The following is a 13846-nucleotide window of genomic DNA, read 5'->3' as shown; positions in this document are numbered from 1 at the left end:
TAAAAGTTTTGTCTTATAAATTTAATTTTAACATAAAACTCATGAATGGGCATTGATCTTTTGATCTATTGCCCAAGACCTTTCTTTGGGTCTGCAGTTTCAGTATCTTCCTTGCGGAAGGTGTACAGGGCATTTTTTTGAAGTTTATTTTAAAAAAGAAACAACCAAGTGCATAATCCTTTTTTATTTGTATGCAGTCCTTTAAAAATGTCTTCTGACTCTGATTTGACAGCAATTTTTATGTGACTTTCCTTCATGAGTTTTTCCAAAATATTCATCTTAATTTTCAAAGAACCCTTCCCCGCTTTGGCAACACTTTAAGTCAGCGGTTCTCAACCTGTGGGTCGCGACCCCTTTGGGGCTCGAACGACCCATTCACAGGGGTGGCCTAAGACCATAGGAAAACACATATATAATTACATACTGTTTTGAGATTAATCACTATGCTTTAATTATGTTCCATTTGTAACAATGAAATTGGGGGTCACCACACCATGAGGAACTGTATTAAAGGGTCGCGGCATTAGGAAGGTTGAGAACCACTGCTTTAAGTGATACCTGATTGGATTATGTATTTACAATGACAAATAACATGGCATAAGCAGATTTGGGAACAAGCACAGGAGACTCTTGGAAAGCCTGTAGCTCACTTGGTGGGAGCAGAGGCACTGAGCCTCTTGGCCTTGGATGTTCTACGTGTTTATGCAGAGATCAGTATATTGTACAGGGGTGGAGAACGCTGAGCCCCATCCATCCACTGAATTGGTTAAAAATGTTGGTACCTATTTAGTGGCGCTAGTTTCTTATTCTGGCCACTAGATGGCACCTGTTTTACAGGAAATGCTGAAGACTATATTGGAAAAAATACATTTATCTGAAAAGGTTAAATTCTTTCAAGATAATAATTCTTTCTCTTTTCCTTTTTTAAAACATCTCAATTGTAAGGAACTTAAAAAGGGCAACATGAAGGCAATATTCTTATCATTAAATGTAACATCTTTGATCCAGTCTATAAGATCAAGTGGTGCTAGCATTTCTGGCACAAAGAGAATATATAGGTGTAAGGGTTTTAGTTCCATTTTGGAAAAAATAGGTGACAAGAAGTCTTATAGAATCATTAAAATCATCAATGTTAAATACCTTCCTTAGCATTATTAGAATGAAATTTATAGTTCAATATTTTTTACATCTTGGGGAATGCCTATGTAAAATTAAGTGTGAAATTCTATTGAAGAAGATAATGAGGAACATAGTTTATTTCAAGTTCCAGTAATTTACATGAAGGTAAAAAGAATAGTGAATTAATGCAATGATATGTTAGAAACATGAACTTATGCATGATGCAGAAACACATGTGCTATAACTGAAATTGGTGGTGCTAGTGGCAGGAGGAAAAGACAGAGGGTCAAACCCAGGGCCAAGAATGGTTCATGTGAAAGCCAAGAGGCCATAGGCATAGTTTTATATTTATTGATAATAATACTATGTTGAATTTTTTAAAGTACAGTGACTATACTGAAAAAATTTATTCTAATAAATAATTAAAATAGAGTTCATTAAGTGATTGTACCATTGTCATATGTCAATTTTTGTGCTTTTATACTTACATGACTTTTAAATGAACCAACTTCTGTTCTGGGTCATGTCTTAGAAGAGGCCTCTATTAGACTTGTGTAAAATTTCAACCCAGTGGCATCCAGGCTGCCTGGACAATTACCGCAAGCAACAAATTCAGTCAACGTGCACACCAGGCAGTGCCATAAACTCAGTCAATAATACGTTTCAAGTATGTATACTACTTAAAAACATGTGGGGACAGTGTTCTGATGAATAAAATTCATAGCCAATATAGTATTGTTTAATATGTAGTCATCTTTTTGCCACTGTATGTTTTCTTAAATACTGGATTCTAAAAACATGCCAGACTTAGGTCCTGCTTTTCTTTCAGGCTCTGTCAACAGAATCAATAGAAAAACTCCCAGTGTATAACAAAGCTGCCTGGAAGCATTACAAAACCATCCATGAAGCTGACGACTGGTGTGTCCCCAGCAGAGAACCAAAGGACATGACAACGTTCCGCAGTGCCTAGACACACTTGGACCCCTAGGAAATCCAAATGTGGCTTTTGTATTAAATTTGGAGGGGATGGTGTTTAGAACTATATTATACCAAATATTTCATGTCCTTTCCACAACTATTTGGGTAGAATAAACGAAAACTGAATTCCGTTTATGCCTATTAAACCTCCTCAAGGATAAAACTGTACCTATTTGACACTTATATTTTCACAGTTAAGTGAACATATTTTTAAACAACCGTAGTTTTGGTCAACTTTCCCCTTTATGGTAGACTTCTTTGGGTTTCTACAGGAAGCTGAGTGGTTTTGTAAAATACCTTTCATTTTTCATTTGTGTCTGCTGGAACATTTTCTTAGTAATACTGATGAGCTAGTTAGCCATTTTCCTGTTATTGGCAGGAGTTCTGCCTTCCTTTACTTAGTAAAGGAAGCTGTAGTAAGATGGTTTTCATGTTTACTATGAAGTGCTAACTACAAGTAAAGCAGAAACAGTTGTCCTGTTAGTGTAGATCCACACACCTTAAAGCTTCAATGCATTATCTTAGCTCTGAAGTTATTTTAAAATTTTATTGCAAAGGATTGTAATGACTAGTTCCCTATGGATCTGAGCCTAGATTGAGGGCAGTCTGCTTTGAGTGTGCTTGTGACTAGCACGAGGAGAAACTTTTATCCTGAAAACTAACTAGCAGCTAACATTCTGGAGAAGAACTTGTAGGCAAAACAGTGAGTCCCAAAACCTGAACCATCGATTATTGAGATTACTTGGGGGAGCTTTTGAGAAAGAGCTTTTCTGGTTCCTACTCCAGACATACGGAATTACTCTCCTAAAATGCTGCCTCAGTGAGTCTGATGCATCACCTACTTAGGGAATCGTTCTTTTGAAGTGAGTAATGATGATACCACATTTACTAAAGGAACAGAGATCTTTAGGTTTTAGTTTTTACCTCTACAAAGGTCAGACTTCTAGACGGTAGGAGAGACAAACTGAATCTCAAGCCTGGTGCACTTGGAAGCATAATTTGAAACAGGAGACAAAATGACAACTGGAGAATAGTAGTTAACAGAAGGATCAGAACCATAAACTCATGTCTTGGCAAAGAACATATACTTTATAAGAAATATCTAGACTTTGTTATCAGGAAAAAGCCAGTTGGGGCTTATGACAGCAATCCTTTGCATTTGCATGGTAATTTATAATCTACAGGTACTTGGGGATATTATGGTAACTCTATTGGGCTTTAAAACAAAGGGACACAGAGCAGGTGGTGTCACCCTTGTGTTGAAACTCAGAGTGTGGCCCAAGTTGCCCAGAATCGGAGCTGGGGCCCAGGCTGTGGCTGCGGGCCACAGTCAGCCGCCAGGTCTGGGAGACCAGGAAGTTAGGAGACGGTTTAGTGATACCTCATCTTTTAAGGGGACAAGAAAATACATTGAAAATAAATGTTAAAGTATGATTAAAAATGTTTGAAGAACAGCTTTACTAAAATGGGGGGACTTTATCTGGAAAATACATTGAGTTGAAACACTTCATTCTCAAAAGCATTCTATAAGTTTAACAATTCTATATAAGTTTGTAAATTGGGAGGGATGCTGAAGGGCAGTTAGTCTAGAACCCTGATTGGAGAGAGGATGATTCTTGGAGGTGTTTTTGCAGGGGCTAATTCACAAATCTGAGCAAATGTTGGAAAAAAAGATCTTTTGCCTAACCTATTGTTCCTTTATTATGGATTTTGTGAAAAACAATAGGGTATGCTAGTAGATGATGTTATTAGTGCAATGTGCCTGGGAGGCAGCGGTGGCTGTGGTGTCCCGGGCAATGGGGAGGCGACAGTAGCAGCAGCCCGTCTAAACCAAGGCAGCCGCCTGGCGACCTTTTTGGCCTCCTCCCCTCAGGCCCGGGATCCCTCCGCTCTCTGGCTGCTCCCCGCCCACAGCTGTGCAGATGCCTCCACCAGAGAGCGAAAAAGTAGTTCAGGAGCCCCACCTACCAACCCACCATCGCCCTCAGGACCCCAGAAAAAATACACGTTTCTTGTAATGACAAAATATTTTACAATTTTTGAATCAAAATTTCTACTTTCTTTCCTAAAGGAGACATTTGTACTACTGACATAAACTTGATGTTTTTACTTATGATTCTTCTTCTCACCCACCCCAATTTAAACCCATATGTAAAGTTTTACCTCTATATTTAATAGCTAAGAAATCGTGTTTGAAAGGAAAAGTGAAATCTTTTTCTTTAGCTTCTTTTTAAAGTATAATAGCTCTTTGTTATTGTGGTAATGGACGGAAAATTACGTATAAAAATATTTGGAGGGAAGATTTTTGCTAGTTGGTTTTAAATCATTAAAAACTGAAATGTTTTTAGATCTTTTTACTCTTTTGCCCATTAACATTTAATGTGATGCTATGTAGATATGAAAATATACTGAAGGATAGGAATTGATACTAAGTGGTTTTTATAACATGGGCATTTAATGAATGTGGCAACATTTTTTAGGAAGAACCGCAAAAATATTCTGTCCTATACTCAAAATACTGGCTGTCTTTAGATATACTTAATAGCAATCACTTTCTTGTACTGTGAAGATGTTGAAGTGGAAGTCTACCAGGTTATTTTATAAAATGTGTTGTGAATGGCAATAAACTGAAAACATGGAACAATTCTTATTTTGAAAATTAAATTGGGACAGTTTGGGTTTTAGAAATATAATCATGTCTTTCAAATAAAAGTTTTACATCATCAAGGGTTAACATTCTGTAAAATTCAAAAAGTTGTAGCTAGGTGGCTTGCACTAAACTTTACTAACTTCAGTTAGAGGAAGTGTTTAGAACTTAGCTTTCCAATGCGTATTATTCTAATGGAGAAAGACAGAGGAGGGTTTTTAAGATATGAGTTATACTAGATTTTCATTATCCAAACATCCACCCATGACTTACTGCATGAATGAATATGTTGTGTGATTTAAAAAAAATGTTTTATTGATTTCTTTTGCAGAGAGGAAGGGAGAGGGATAGAGAGTCAGAAACATTGATGAAAGAGAAACATCAGTCAGCTGCCTCCTGCACACCCTCTACTGGGGATGTGCCCACAACCAAGGTACATGCCCTTGACTAGACTCAAACCTGGGACCCTTCAGTCTGCAGGCCAAAGCTCTATCCACTGAGCCAAACCGGTCAGGGCTGTTGTGTGATTTTTGAAAGGTTGTATTTAAGTGCTCTTTGAGTAACTTTTCACTAAATAAGTAAGTAGAGTCCTGGTGCATGAATTTGTGTACGGGTGGGGTCCCTCGGCCTGGCTGGATCGAGGCCTATCAGGGGTCCCGGCCAGCCGGGGGGAGGGGCTGTGGGAAGTTGGCTGTGGGAGTGCACTAACCACGAGGGGGCAGCTCCTGCATTGAGTGTCTGCCCCCTAGTGGTCAGTGCATGTCATAGTGACTGGTTGACTGGTCATTCTGGTGGTCCAGTCCTAATGGTCGCTTAGGCTTTTATATATATAGATTTTGAAAAGGCCTGTGGAGAGCTAATCAAAGAGGAAGTCAGAAATCAGTCACCCAATTTCAGTTTATGTCTTCAATTGCTGTGACATGAATGTGCCATTTTAACAGATGAATAATCAGGATTGAGATAGCTCATTTGCAAACATGGCTTTTGCTGGAGGAACTTTTTATCATATCTGATTAACTTTTGGCTGCAATAATTAACTTTCTTACAGTGTAGCCAAATGTGCTTGAAAAAATGCTATGGTGTGTCAACAAAGAATACCTCACTGGTTTGCTTATTTCTGGCATTTTTAAACTATTGCACCTTTTGTTCCATTTACATGTTTGGAAAAAATTATACATTATATTGCTCCCTTTTTACTAGAGTCTTCCCGTTCCTTTAGTCAACACTAACCACTTTAACTGCAAAGGACAAGATTGGCAGTTTTTGCTACAAAACTTCAGGCTTTTTTATCTTGTCTTAGAAAAGCTGTTGTTTATGTTGAGGAATAGGACAGCTATATTTTACTCGGTCAAATTAGAGACTTTTGAGCAAAAATACACAATTTTTATTCTAGTAGATAAACCAGAGAAACTTCCATTTGAGTGTTGTCTTCATTCAGGAGTTACTTTCTGAAAGTTTGGAAGTATAATTTCTATAGTTGTCACATAGACGATTGCCAGAAATTTGGTAGTTTTTAATTGAAATGTTGACAAATTTTTAAAAAGATGAAAAATTCCTTTAGGGAGCATTTATTAAGCCAGGGCTTTTTAAAATTTAACTCAAATATAAAAAGCCACAGTATGTTTGCCATTGTCTTATAGTTAGATGTCTTCCATTATGGTATTCAAACACTGGAACTAAAAAGACAACATATGAACAGCATACTCAGATGGCTTTTCTAGATCATAGAATTAAATTTCGCTTTCCCCATATCATTTAAGAGTCACTCAGTTGATTGGATCCCATTTTTAGAAAGTTTGGAAGCTCCTTAGATAATTGACATTTTCATAAGCCACATTAAATGATATCATTTTGAATTTCTATAATGAAAAACACAAGTCAGTCCCAAATCATGGAAGATTATTGTGACTTAATTACAATAGGCAAAACTATTTTTTTGTTTTCGCTTCAGACCTATGTTTTCTAAAGGAATAAAGTTAATAATGGGTGTTTTTTAGATGGCACACTGCATGCACTGTTAATTTCCACTCAGCAGATAGCAGCACTTGATTTCAATTCAAAGAGAAAGTTATAGGGGTGCTCTGTGTAATGCTATGACAAGTTCACCCAGAAAATGACTCTCAAGTAAAAACTGAACACAGTCGAATGGAAAAGTCTCTGGTTGTCCTTAGAAGGGGGGAACATTGTGGTACTATAGTCAAGAACCTCTAACAAGATAAAAGACAGCTTTTACTACCGGTCAGTGTAAACAACCGGCCTTTTTTCCTGCTGAGTATCATATTAAACACAATCTGAAATTTTACTTGCTATAAAGGAAATAAGATTTATGTTTTTCTCTAACTTTTTCTCAGAAGCATTATAAATGAAGTGAATTTGATTTACTGCAGTTTGCAGTGTTATTGCTGCAGGCACTAAGCTACCCACTGTACTCTACAAAATAAAGACCACAAACAAAGACATTCTTCAAAACAACCCAAAGGCATGAAAGGAAACACTCCTGGATGTTAGGTATGTAAAATGGGTACATACATTTCCTTAAATGCTCATCATCGGAAGGCATGACTTATTCTGCTGTTTCTATTTGCAATATTGTTCCAAAAGTAACCTGAATTACCCATCCCACACATGTACTAGGCCCTGAGCTCAATCTGTACTAGTAGTTTTCTGATGATGAGTATGAGTCACCATCTGCATTCACTTTCAATTTGTAACTTTCCAGCTGAATTATCTCTTGTCCATCTATATCTTTGTTGTGAATTCTGTAACATATTATTTCAGGTTTATGTCTGTTCAACAGTGGCTCTTGATGTCTTCTCTGAAATGGATTACTGCGTCACTGATTGCTTGTCGCTCTTCTTCTGTAGTTATCACTTGACAGACAGATTGGTGTCCAGAGTGTTTCGGCGTCCCAGCGCCTAATGCCCCCAGAACCCTGAGCACAACACCTTGGAGGTCCCGGCACCAGCCACGTGTTCTCGTCACACCCAGGTTTTTGTAACATGTCTTCCCTTTTGTTCTGCAGCCCTGGATGGAACTGAGAAATTATGTTCATGCAATTATTAATATTTGGATTACTTTATAATTGCCTCTTTGCTCTTTTAGTTTTTTACCATTTGTATAATCAATTCCCTGCTCCAAATCTCCTATTCAAAATACTTCATTTGTGTCTTCCATATTATCCCTGACCAATTCAGCTATAAACATAAAAATACAAATTTGAAGTATTATTTAAATACTTTATTGAAGAAGGTTTTTACTTTCTAGACTCCGTATATGATTTCAAGTAAAACACTTGTTATAATCTTGGGATTTTGGTAGCATAAAAATTGAGTCATTTACCTTTAATCTGCAAATATATATATATATATATATATATATATATATATATATATATATCCCCCGAATATGCAAATAGACCGAACTGCAGAACAACCAACCAAATGACTGGTTGCTATGACGTGAGCTGACCACCAGGGGGGCGCGAGTGGAACATGGCAGGCCTTGGCAGCAGGTGACAGAGCATGGAACATGGTGGGTGTTGGCTGCGGCAGGATGGTGGAGCAGATGAGTGGGGGCGCCAGACCAAGGTGGGGCGCCAGTCACTGTCATTGGGGCAAGCCTCTGGTGGTTACTGAAAATTTTTTGCTCCTGCGCACTGTGGCCCTGTCAGGTGCTCGCACCTGCTGCCGGCGCTGGCCCCGCTCGCACCCACTGCTGGTGCCAGAGCCGCTGCTCGCACCTGCTGCCGGTGCCTGGTGCCAGTCCCAGTCGCTTGGTGCCGTCAGTGGGTGTGAGCAGTGGCTGCCGGCCCCAATTGCCCCTGAGGGCTTCTCCACCTTCCCCTGCTCCTGAGGGGTGATCGGGGCCAGCAGCTGCCTCCCGCACCTGCTGACGGTGGTGGCCCCAATCTCACTTGCTGCTGGCACCAGCCCCCATCACTCCCACCATCAGCAGGTGTGAGCAGGGCCAGCGACTGTGGGACTGCATGGGAGGGGGGGAGCACAGTGATGGGTCTGGCTCCTTCGGCCCCAGGATTCGGCAATTGCTGCTGCTGGGGGGCTGTAACTCTGGGGGGGGGGGGTGGCAGAGAGGGGACCAGGGGCTGCAGTGGGTGGGTTCTGGTGGGAGTGCAGAGGATGGGCCAAGTTCCTTTCAAGGTACATGAATTTGTGCACTGGGCCCCTAGTTTAACCAATAAAATCAGAGATTTAGGGTGGAAGAAGGAAAAACAAACCAACCCCCCAACAGTGTATTCAGAAAAGGTTTAGATTCATGATTAACAAGTCTATAGTTAAATCCCAAGTATAAAATACTTCATACACTATAAATTTCTCAAAGAGGAAAACACCCAAACTCAACCAGAATGAGCTAGATAATCTGGTTAGTCTTTTAAAGAAACCATTAAAGAAATCCAGTTTGTACTTTAACCAAAAAAAGGAATCTCCAGGCCCAGATGATTTCATTGGAAATGTCTACCAAACATTTAAGGAAATTAATGGCAATTTTACATAATCTCTTTCAGAAAATAGGAGATGATGGAACACTTTACAGTTTATTTTATAAAACCAGTATTACTTTGACAGCAAAATCAGACAAAAACAGTACAAAAACAAAACTACTGACCAATATTTCTCAAGAATTTAGATGCAAAATCTCAAAAAAAAATTAAACTTAACCTGACAATGTATAAAAAGAAGCATATACCATGACCAAGTGGAATTTATTCCATATATGCAAGGCTGGTTCAACATTCAAATATCAATCAATGTAATCTACAATATAAACAGGCTAATGAAGAAAAATCCTATGACAGGTATCAGGTGGCACAGGAAAAGCATTTGACAAAATCCAACCCCATTGAAAATGGCCAGGGTTCCCATAATGTTGGGGTTCTTGATCCAGCATCTAGAAGGGTTCAGGAATCTGGAGAAGCACTATGTGTAAATTAAGAGTCCAGAGACGAAACATAATTTTGAAAGGCATCTTGGGCAGTCAGAGAAGACTTAGCTAAAGGAACTAAGTTCTTTCGTCTCAGGACTCCTTGCTATTTATTAACACAAATTCTCCTAAGGCAAGGTGGATATACACATCAAAGGGAAGGGCTGCTATACAGAATCCATTGTCAGATTGGGGGAAAAACTGCCTATGGCTGTTCAAGTGTTTGGCCAGTAGGAGGCAATAACATGTAGATTAAGATGACCTTAGCTGTCTGGCAGCAAGCAATCATTTTATGCATCCTTTTCAGGTTTGGGGAAATGCCCTCAGCCACCTCCAGATGATTCAGCCCTGCTGACATGCTAGAATTGGCTTCTGGCACTCCCAGCTTTGGGATCTGATAATGTTGATTCCATTCTCAGGCAGCTTTCCCCACTCTTGACACCCCCCTGTATAACAATAATGCTTTTCATATCTAAGTTTGTGGAGGAGTCAGATTTTAAAAGAAATACATGGCTGGAAATGGTATGTCAGACCGATTTATTGTGTCAGAATTTTCCAACCCCCATTTAAAAGTGGGATTTTTTTTCACATAGAGAAAATTGTATTTTTCTAAATAAGTAATATAGTTGGAAGTTCATAATCATTCCTATGATATATGCACTTCACGGGACTAAGCTAATAACACAACATCCCTGTTTCCAAGAGCCACCATTATACATTAACATCTGAATGAATACATTAACTTTATAGCCAGGATATCAATTTCCAGATCCAGTGCTAATGTATTTCCTGGCTAAAGCTGAAACTCTTAAGACCAAATAACTAATTCAAAACTTAATATCACTCAGACTACAGCCTCTAGAACTAAAAGGAATAACGTATGCAAAATGCTTAGCACATTTCCCGCCATGTAGTAAGTACTCAATAAATGATAGCCATTAGTATCAGTATTATAAAATAATGATGTCATTAGGTTTTTTAACATTGCTGCTGTGGGTAATTTTTTAAAAATGTAAAGCATCTTCAAGCTGTTGATCAATTTTTCAGATTCAAAGTCCTATATGATGGGAACATGTTTATGCTCTCATAAGCTCAACCACTGCTCTATCAATCCAAGATTCGATAAAAGATTTACCAATAGTTTTCCCCTGTAATAGACTTCAGCCATCTACATGCTGTATATGCATGTCAGTAAGAACAAACGCTGCAGCTAATGTTTTCATTAATGCCCTCACTGCAGAAAAGTTCTATCAGCTGGGTACCCGGGGAAGCAGATGCTGTGACAGTTAGTGCTGTAGGGCAAAAGATTTATTGAGAGGAAACTAGAACACAATTTAGAGACGAACCAGGGAGGGAACCAGGGAGAACCTCAGATCATGATGCAGGTCTCACGGTCTTGGCTAACATAATGAGGAGCCCGGCAGCAAAGATTGCCCACGAGGATCCCATTCAGCGCAGAGATGGCCAGTACCCTCACTCGCATGCGCAGTCACTGGCTGGGCTACTCTGGAAGAATCTGGCTGAAACGCTGGAGCAGAGCCTGAAGGCACTGACAGATGGAGCTTGTCAGCTAACTCACGCTTGGTAGTTAGCCAGGAATCCTTTTATTTTTTTAAATTTTAACTTTTTCAATGGTAATTTTTGTGTTTCAGGTGCACAGCGTAGTGATTAGACAATCATGTACTTTACAAAGTGATTCCCCTGATATTTCCAGGGCCCACAATATTATTGACTACATTTTCTGTGCTGGACTTTACATCCCCATGCCTATTTTGTAACTACCAATCTGGGGGACTGGGTGAAAAGGTGAAGGGATTGAGAATTACAGGTTGGTAGATTCTTTTTTGGAGGGAGACCTGAGTAGTACACCTCCATGACTTCCTCAGAAGAGATGCTGGAGAAGACTTAGAAAAGTAACATTCCTATTTGACCTTGTCTGCTGCCAATGACTGCTTCACCTATCCAGACTCCTTTGAGAAAGGTGATTTAAAATCATACTTTTGTGGGACACCTATCAGCTAAAACTATGTAATAACCTAGTTCTAATTTTGAAATACTTAGGACAAATTATCATAAAAATAAAGGTGATGGATAGACACAATCTTCTCAATATTAAGTTTTCTTCTATTTTCATAAATTTGGTGCCTCGGTGATAGGAATAAAGAGGGATTTCTGTTTATACTTTTTCTTGAACATAGTTTTGTGGATGTGATTTTATACTATTTACTTACAGTAGCCACTTTCTGTTAGAAAAAAATACTTCTACTTTGTTTGTTGGAATTAGATCCAGTATTTCACGATTTTCTGAAAAATGTGTAGTATTCTGAAAACAGCACTGTTTGCATTGTCCAGCCACTGGAACAATATTGAGACCTGCTCTATTGCCACTAAAACTAAGTAATCGAAACAGAGCACCATCTCCTCAAAGATGACTGATCTGCAAAGTCACCTGTGGCCCGGTTGGTTGAGCGTTGTCCCGGGCACTGAGGGGTTGCTGGTTAGATTCCCGGTCAGGGCATATGCCCGGGTTGTGGGCTCCATCCTGAGTAGGGGGTGTCACCACAGGAGACTCTCACATGGATGTTTTTCTCTAAAAAATCAATTAAAAATCTTAAAAAATTATGCAAAAGAATCAGTTATCAATCAGTTACACTGAACTGGCTACACAAAAGTTATTAAACTATAATTTAAGGGAAGTAGGGCCAGTGGTTCCTGTGGTTAAACATCTTTCTTAAATTAACAAGTTCATCTCTTAAGTCTCATTTTGCTATATGGAGATTCATTCATTTATTCAAGAAACATTACGGAGTGCCTACGAATGTAAGGGACACTGTGGGTATGCAGCTATGAGCAGGTGCTTTACAGAAGAAAAACATGTGGCCAAATTGTACATATATATCTCTGCTCAACCTCCTTAGTAATCACAGAAACGCAAATTAAGACCACATTGAGATACTATTTTATATTCCTTAGATTAAAAACCTAACAAAGCCAAGGGTGAAAATATGGGTCAACGTGAACTATCAGTGTATGTTATCATGATGTGCAAATTTATAGCTTACTTTCAAAACCAACGCGGCAGTTTCTTATAAAGTCATGCATTGACATACCCTGTGATTTAAAATTCCACTCCTGGATATATATCCTGGAGAAACATGCGCATGTATTGGAATGCCTGAAGCAGCACTTTTGGTAATAACAGACAAAACTGGAAATATCCCCCAAATCCAATGCTAGGAAATAAATACATTTTGGTATATTCTATTTATTCAATGAAGTAATATACAGCAGTGAAGATCAATGAACTACAACTGCATACATGGATGAATCTTAGGAACATAAGTTGAGTGAAAAGCAATTCCCACAACTACTCCATGATACCATCTTTATAAGCTCAAAAACAAATGAAACAAAACACTGATGCTTAGGCCTATGTAAAACTATATTTTTTAAAAAAGTGAGAGGATGATAAATGCAAAACTCCTGTGCTGGATAGCAGGTTCATGAGATTTGTTAAATTCTGATACATAATTTGCATATATGGTCTATATGTTCTTTTGTAATTTATAAATATTTTTAAATTACTTGAATAATTTAAAAAGCAATAAAACAATGCTCCATCTTGGATAGCATATTTCTGCATAATGGCAGCACTAACTGTGGAACCCATATTTCTGTCTCCCAGGATAGTGGTTTTGGAAAATCCACTTTAACATAAATAGAAAAATAGAACACAACACATTATCACTACACATTATCACTAAAGTGTTTTTTTCTGTATTTTTTTTTTAAATTTATAAAAATAATGATTGGTTATTATACCAGTAAAAAAGTCAAACAATACTTAAGACTTTAAATGAAAATAAATTTCCCCCCTCTGCACCTCTCAACTTCCACAATCCTACTCTTCACACATGATTACTGTTACTATATTTGGATATATGTATATTTGTATAAACACACCAAACACATGTCTTTTAAAAATAAAAACACAAACCCTGTTTGCTTACATTCTTCAACAACTTATTCTTTTACTTAAGAGTAACATTTTTCAAATCATGATTTCACCCATAAGTCACCATGAATACTTTTAAGGGTTTAGATCATTTTCCATTGTAACAGATAGGTCAGAATCAAATTTAAACACTCAGTGACAGGTGTGTA

The 13846-nt window shown here is 38.3% G+C and overlaps 1 protein-coding gene and 1 long non-coding RNA gene across 2 annotated transcripts in view; both read left to right on the top strand.

The window, feature by feature from the left end:
* PDK1 (pyruvate dehydrogenase kinase 1) overlaps positions 1–4743 on the top strand; it is a 31487-nt gene extending 26744 nt beyond the window's left edge. Inside the window, exon 11 of the mRNA XM_081095642.1 lies at positions 1949–4743. Within this exon, the coding sequence (XP_080951768.1) occupies positions 1949–2089 (141 nt within the window). The 3' untranslated portion in view covers positions 2090–4743. The remainder of the gene's footprint in view (positions 1–1948) is intronic.
* A 420-nt stretch (positions 4744–5163) lies between these two features.
* LOC308522315 lies at positions 5164–7980 on the top strand. The gene is made up of 2 exons (XR_013996233.1): positions 5164–7252; positions 7609–7980. It is a non-coding gene; the product is annotated as an uncharacterized lncRNA (long non-coding RNA).
* The last annotated feature ends 5866 nt before the right edge of the window (positions 7981–13846 follow it).

Source organism: Myotis nattereri (genome assembly GCF_964212035.1).
Source record: "Myotis nattereri genome assembly, chromosome: 7".
Classification (NCBI taxonomy): domain Eukaryota; kingdom Metazoa; phylum Chordata; class Mammalia; order Chiroptera; family Vespertilionidae; genus Myotis; species Myotis nattereri.
This window is presented reverse-complemented; position numbering and strand designations above follow the sequence as displayed.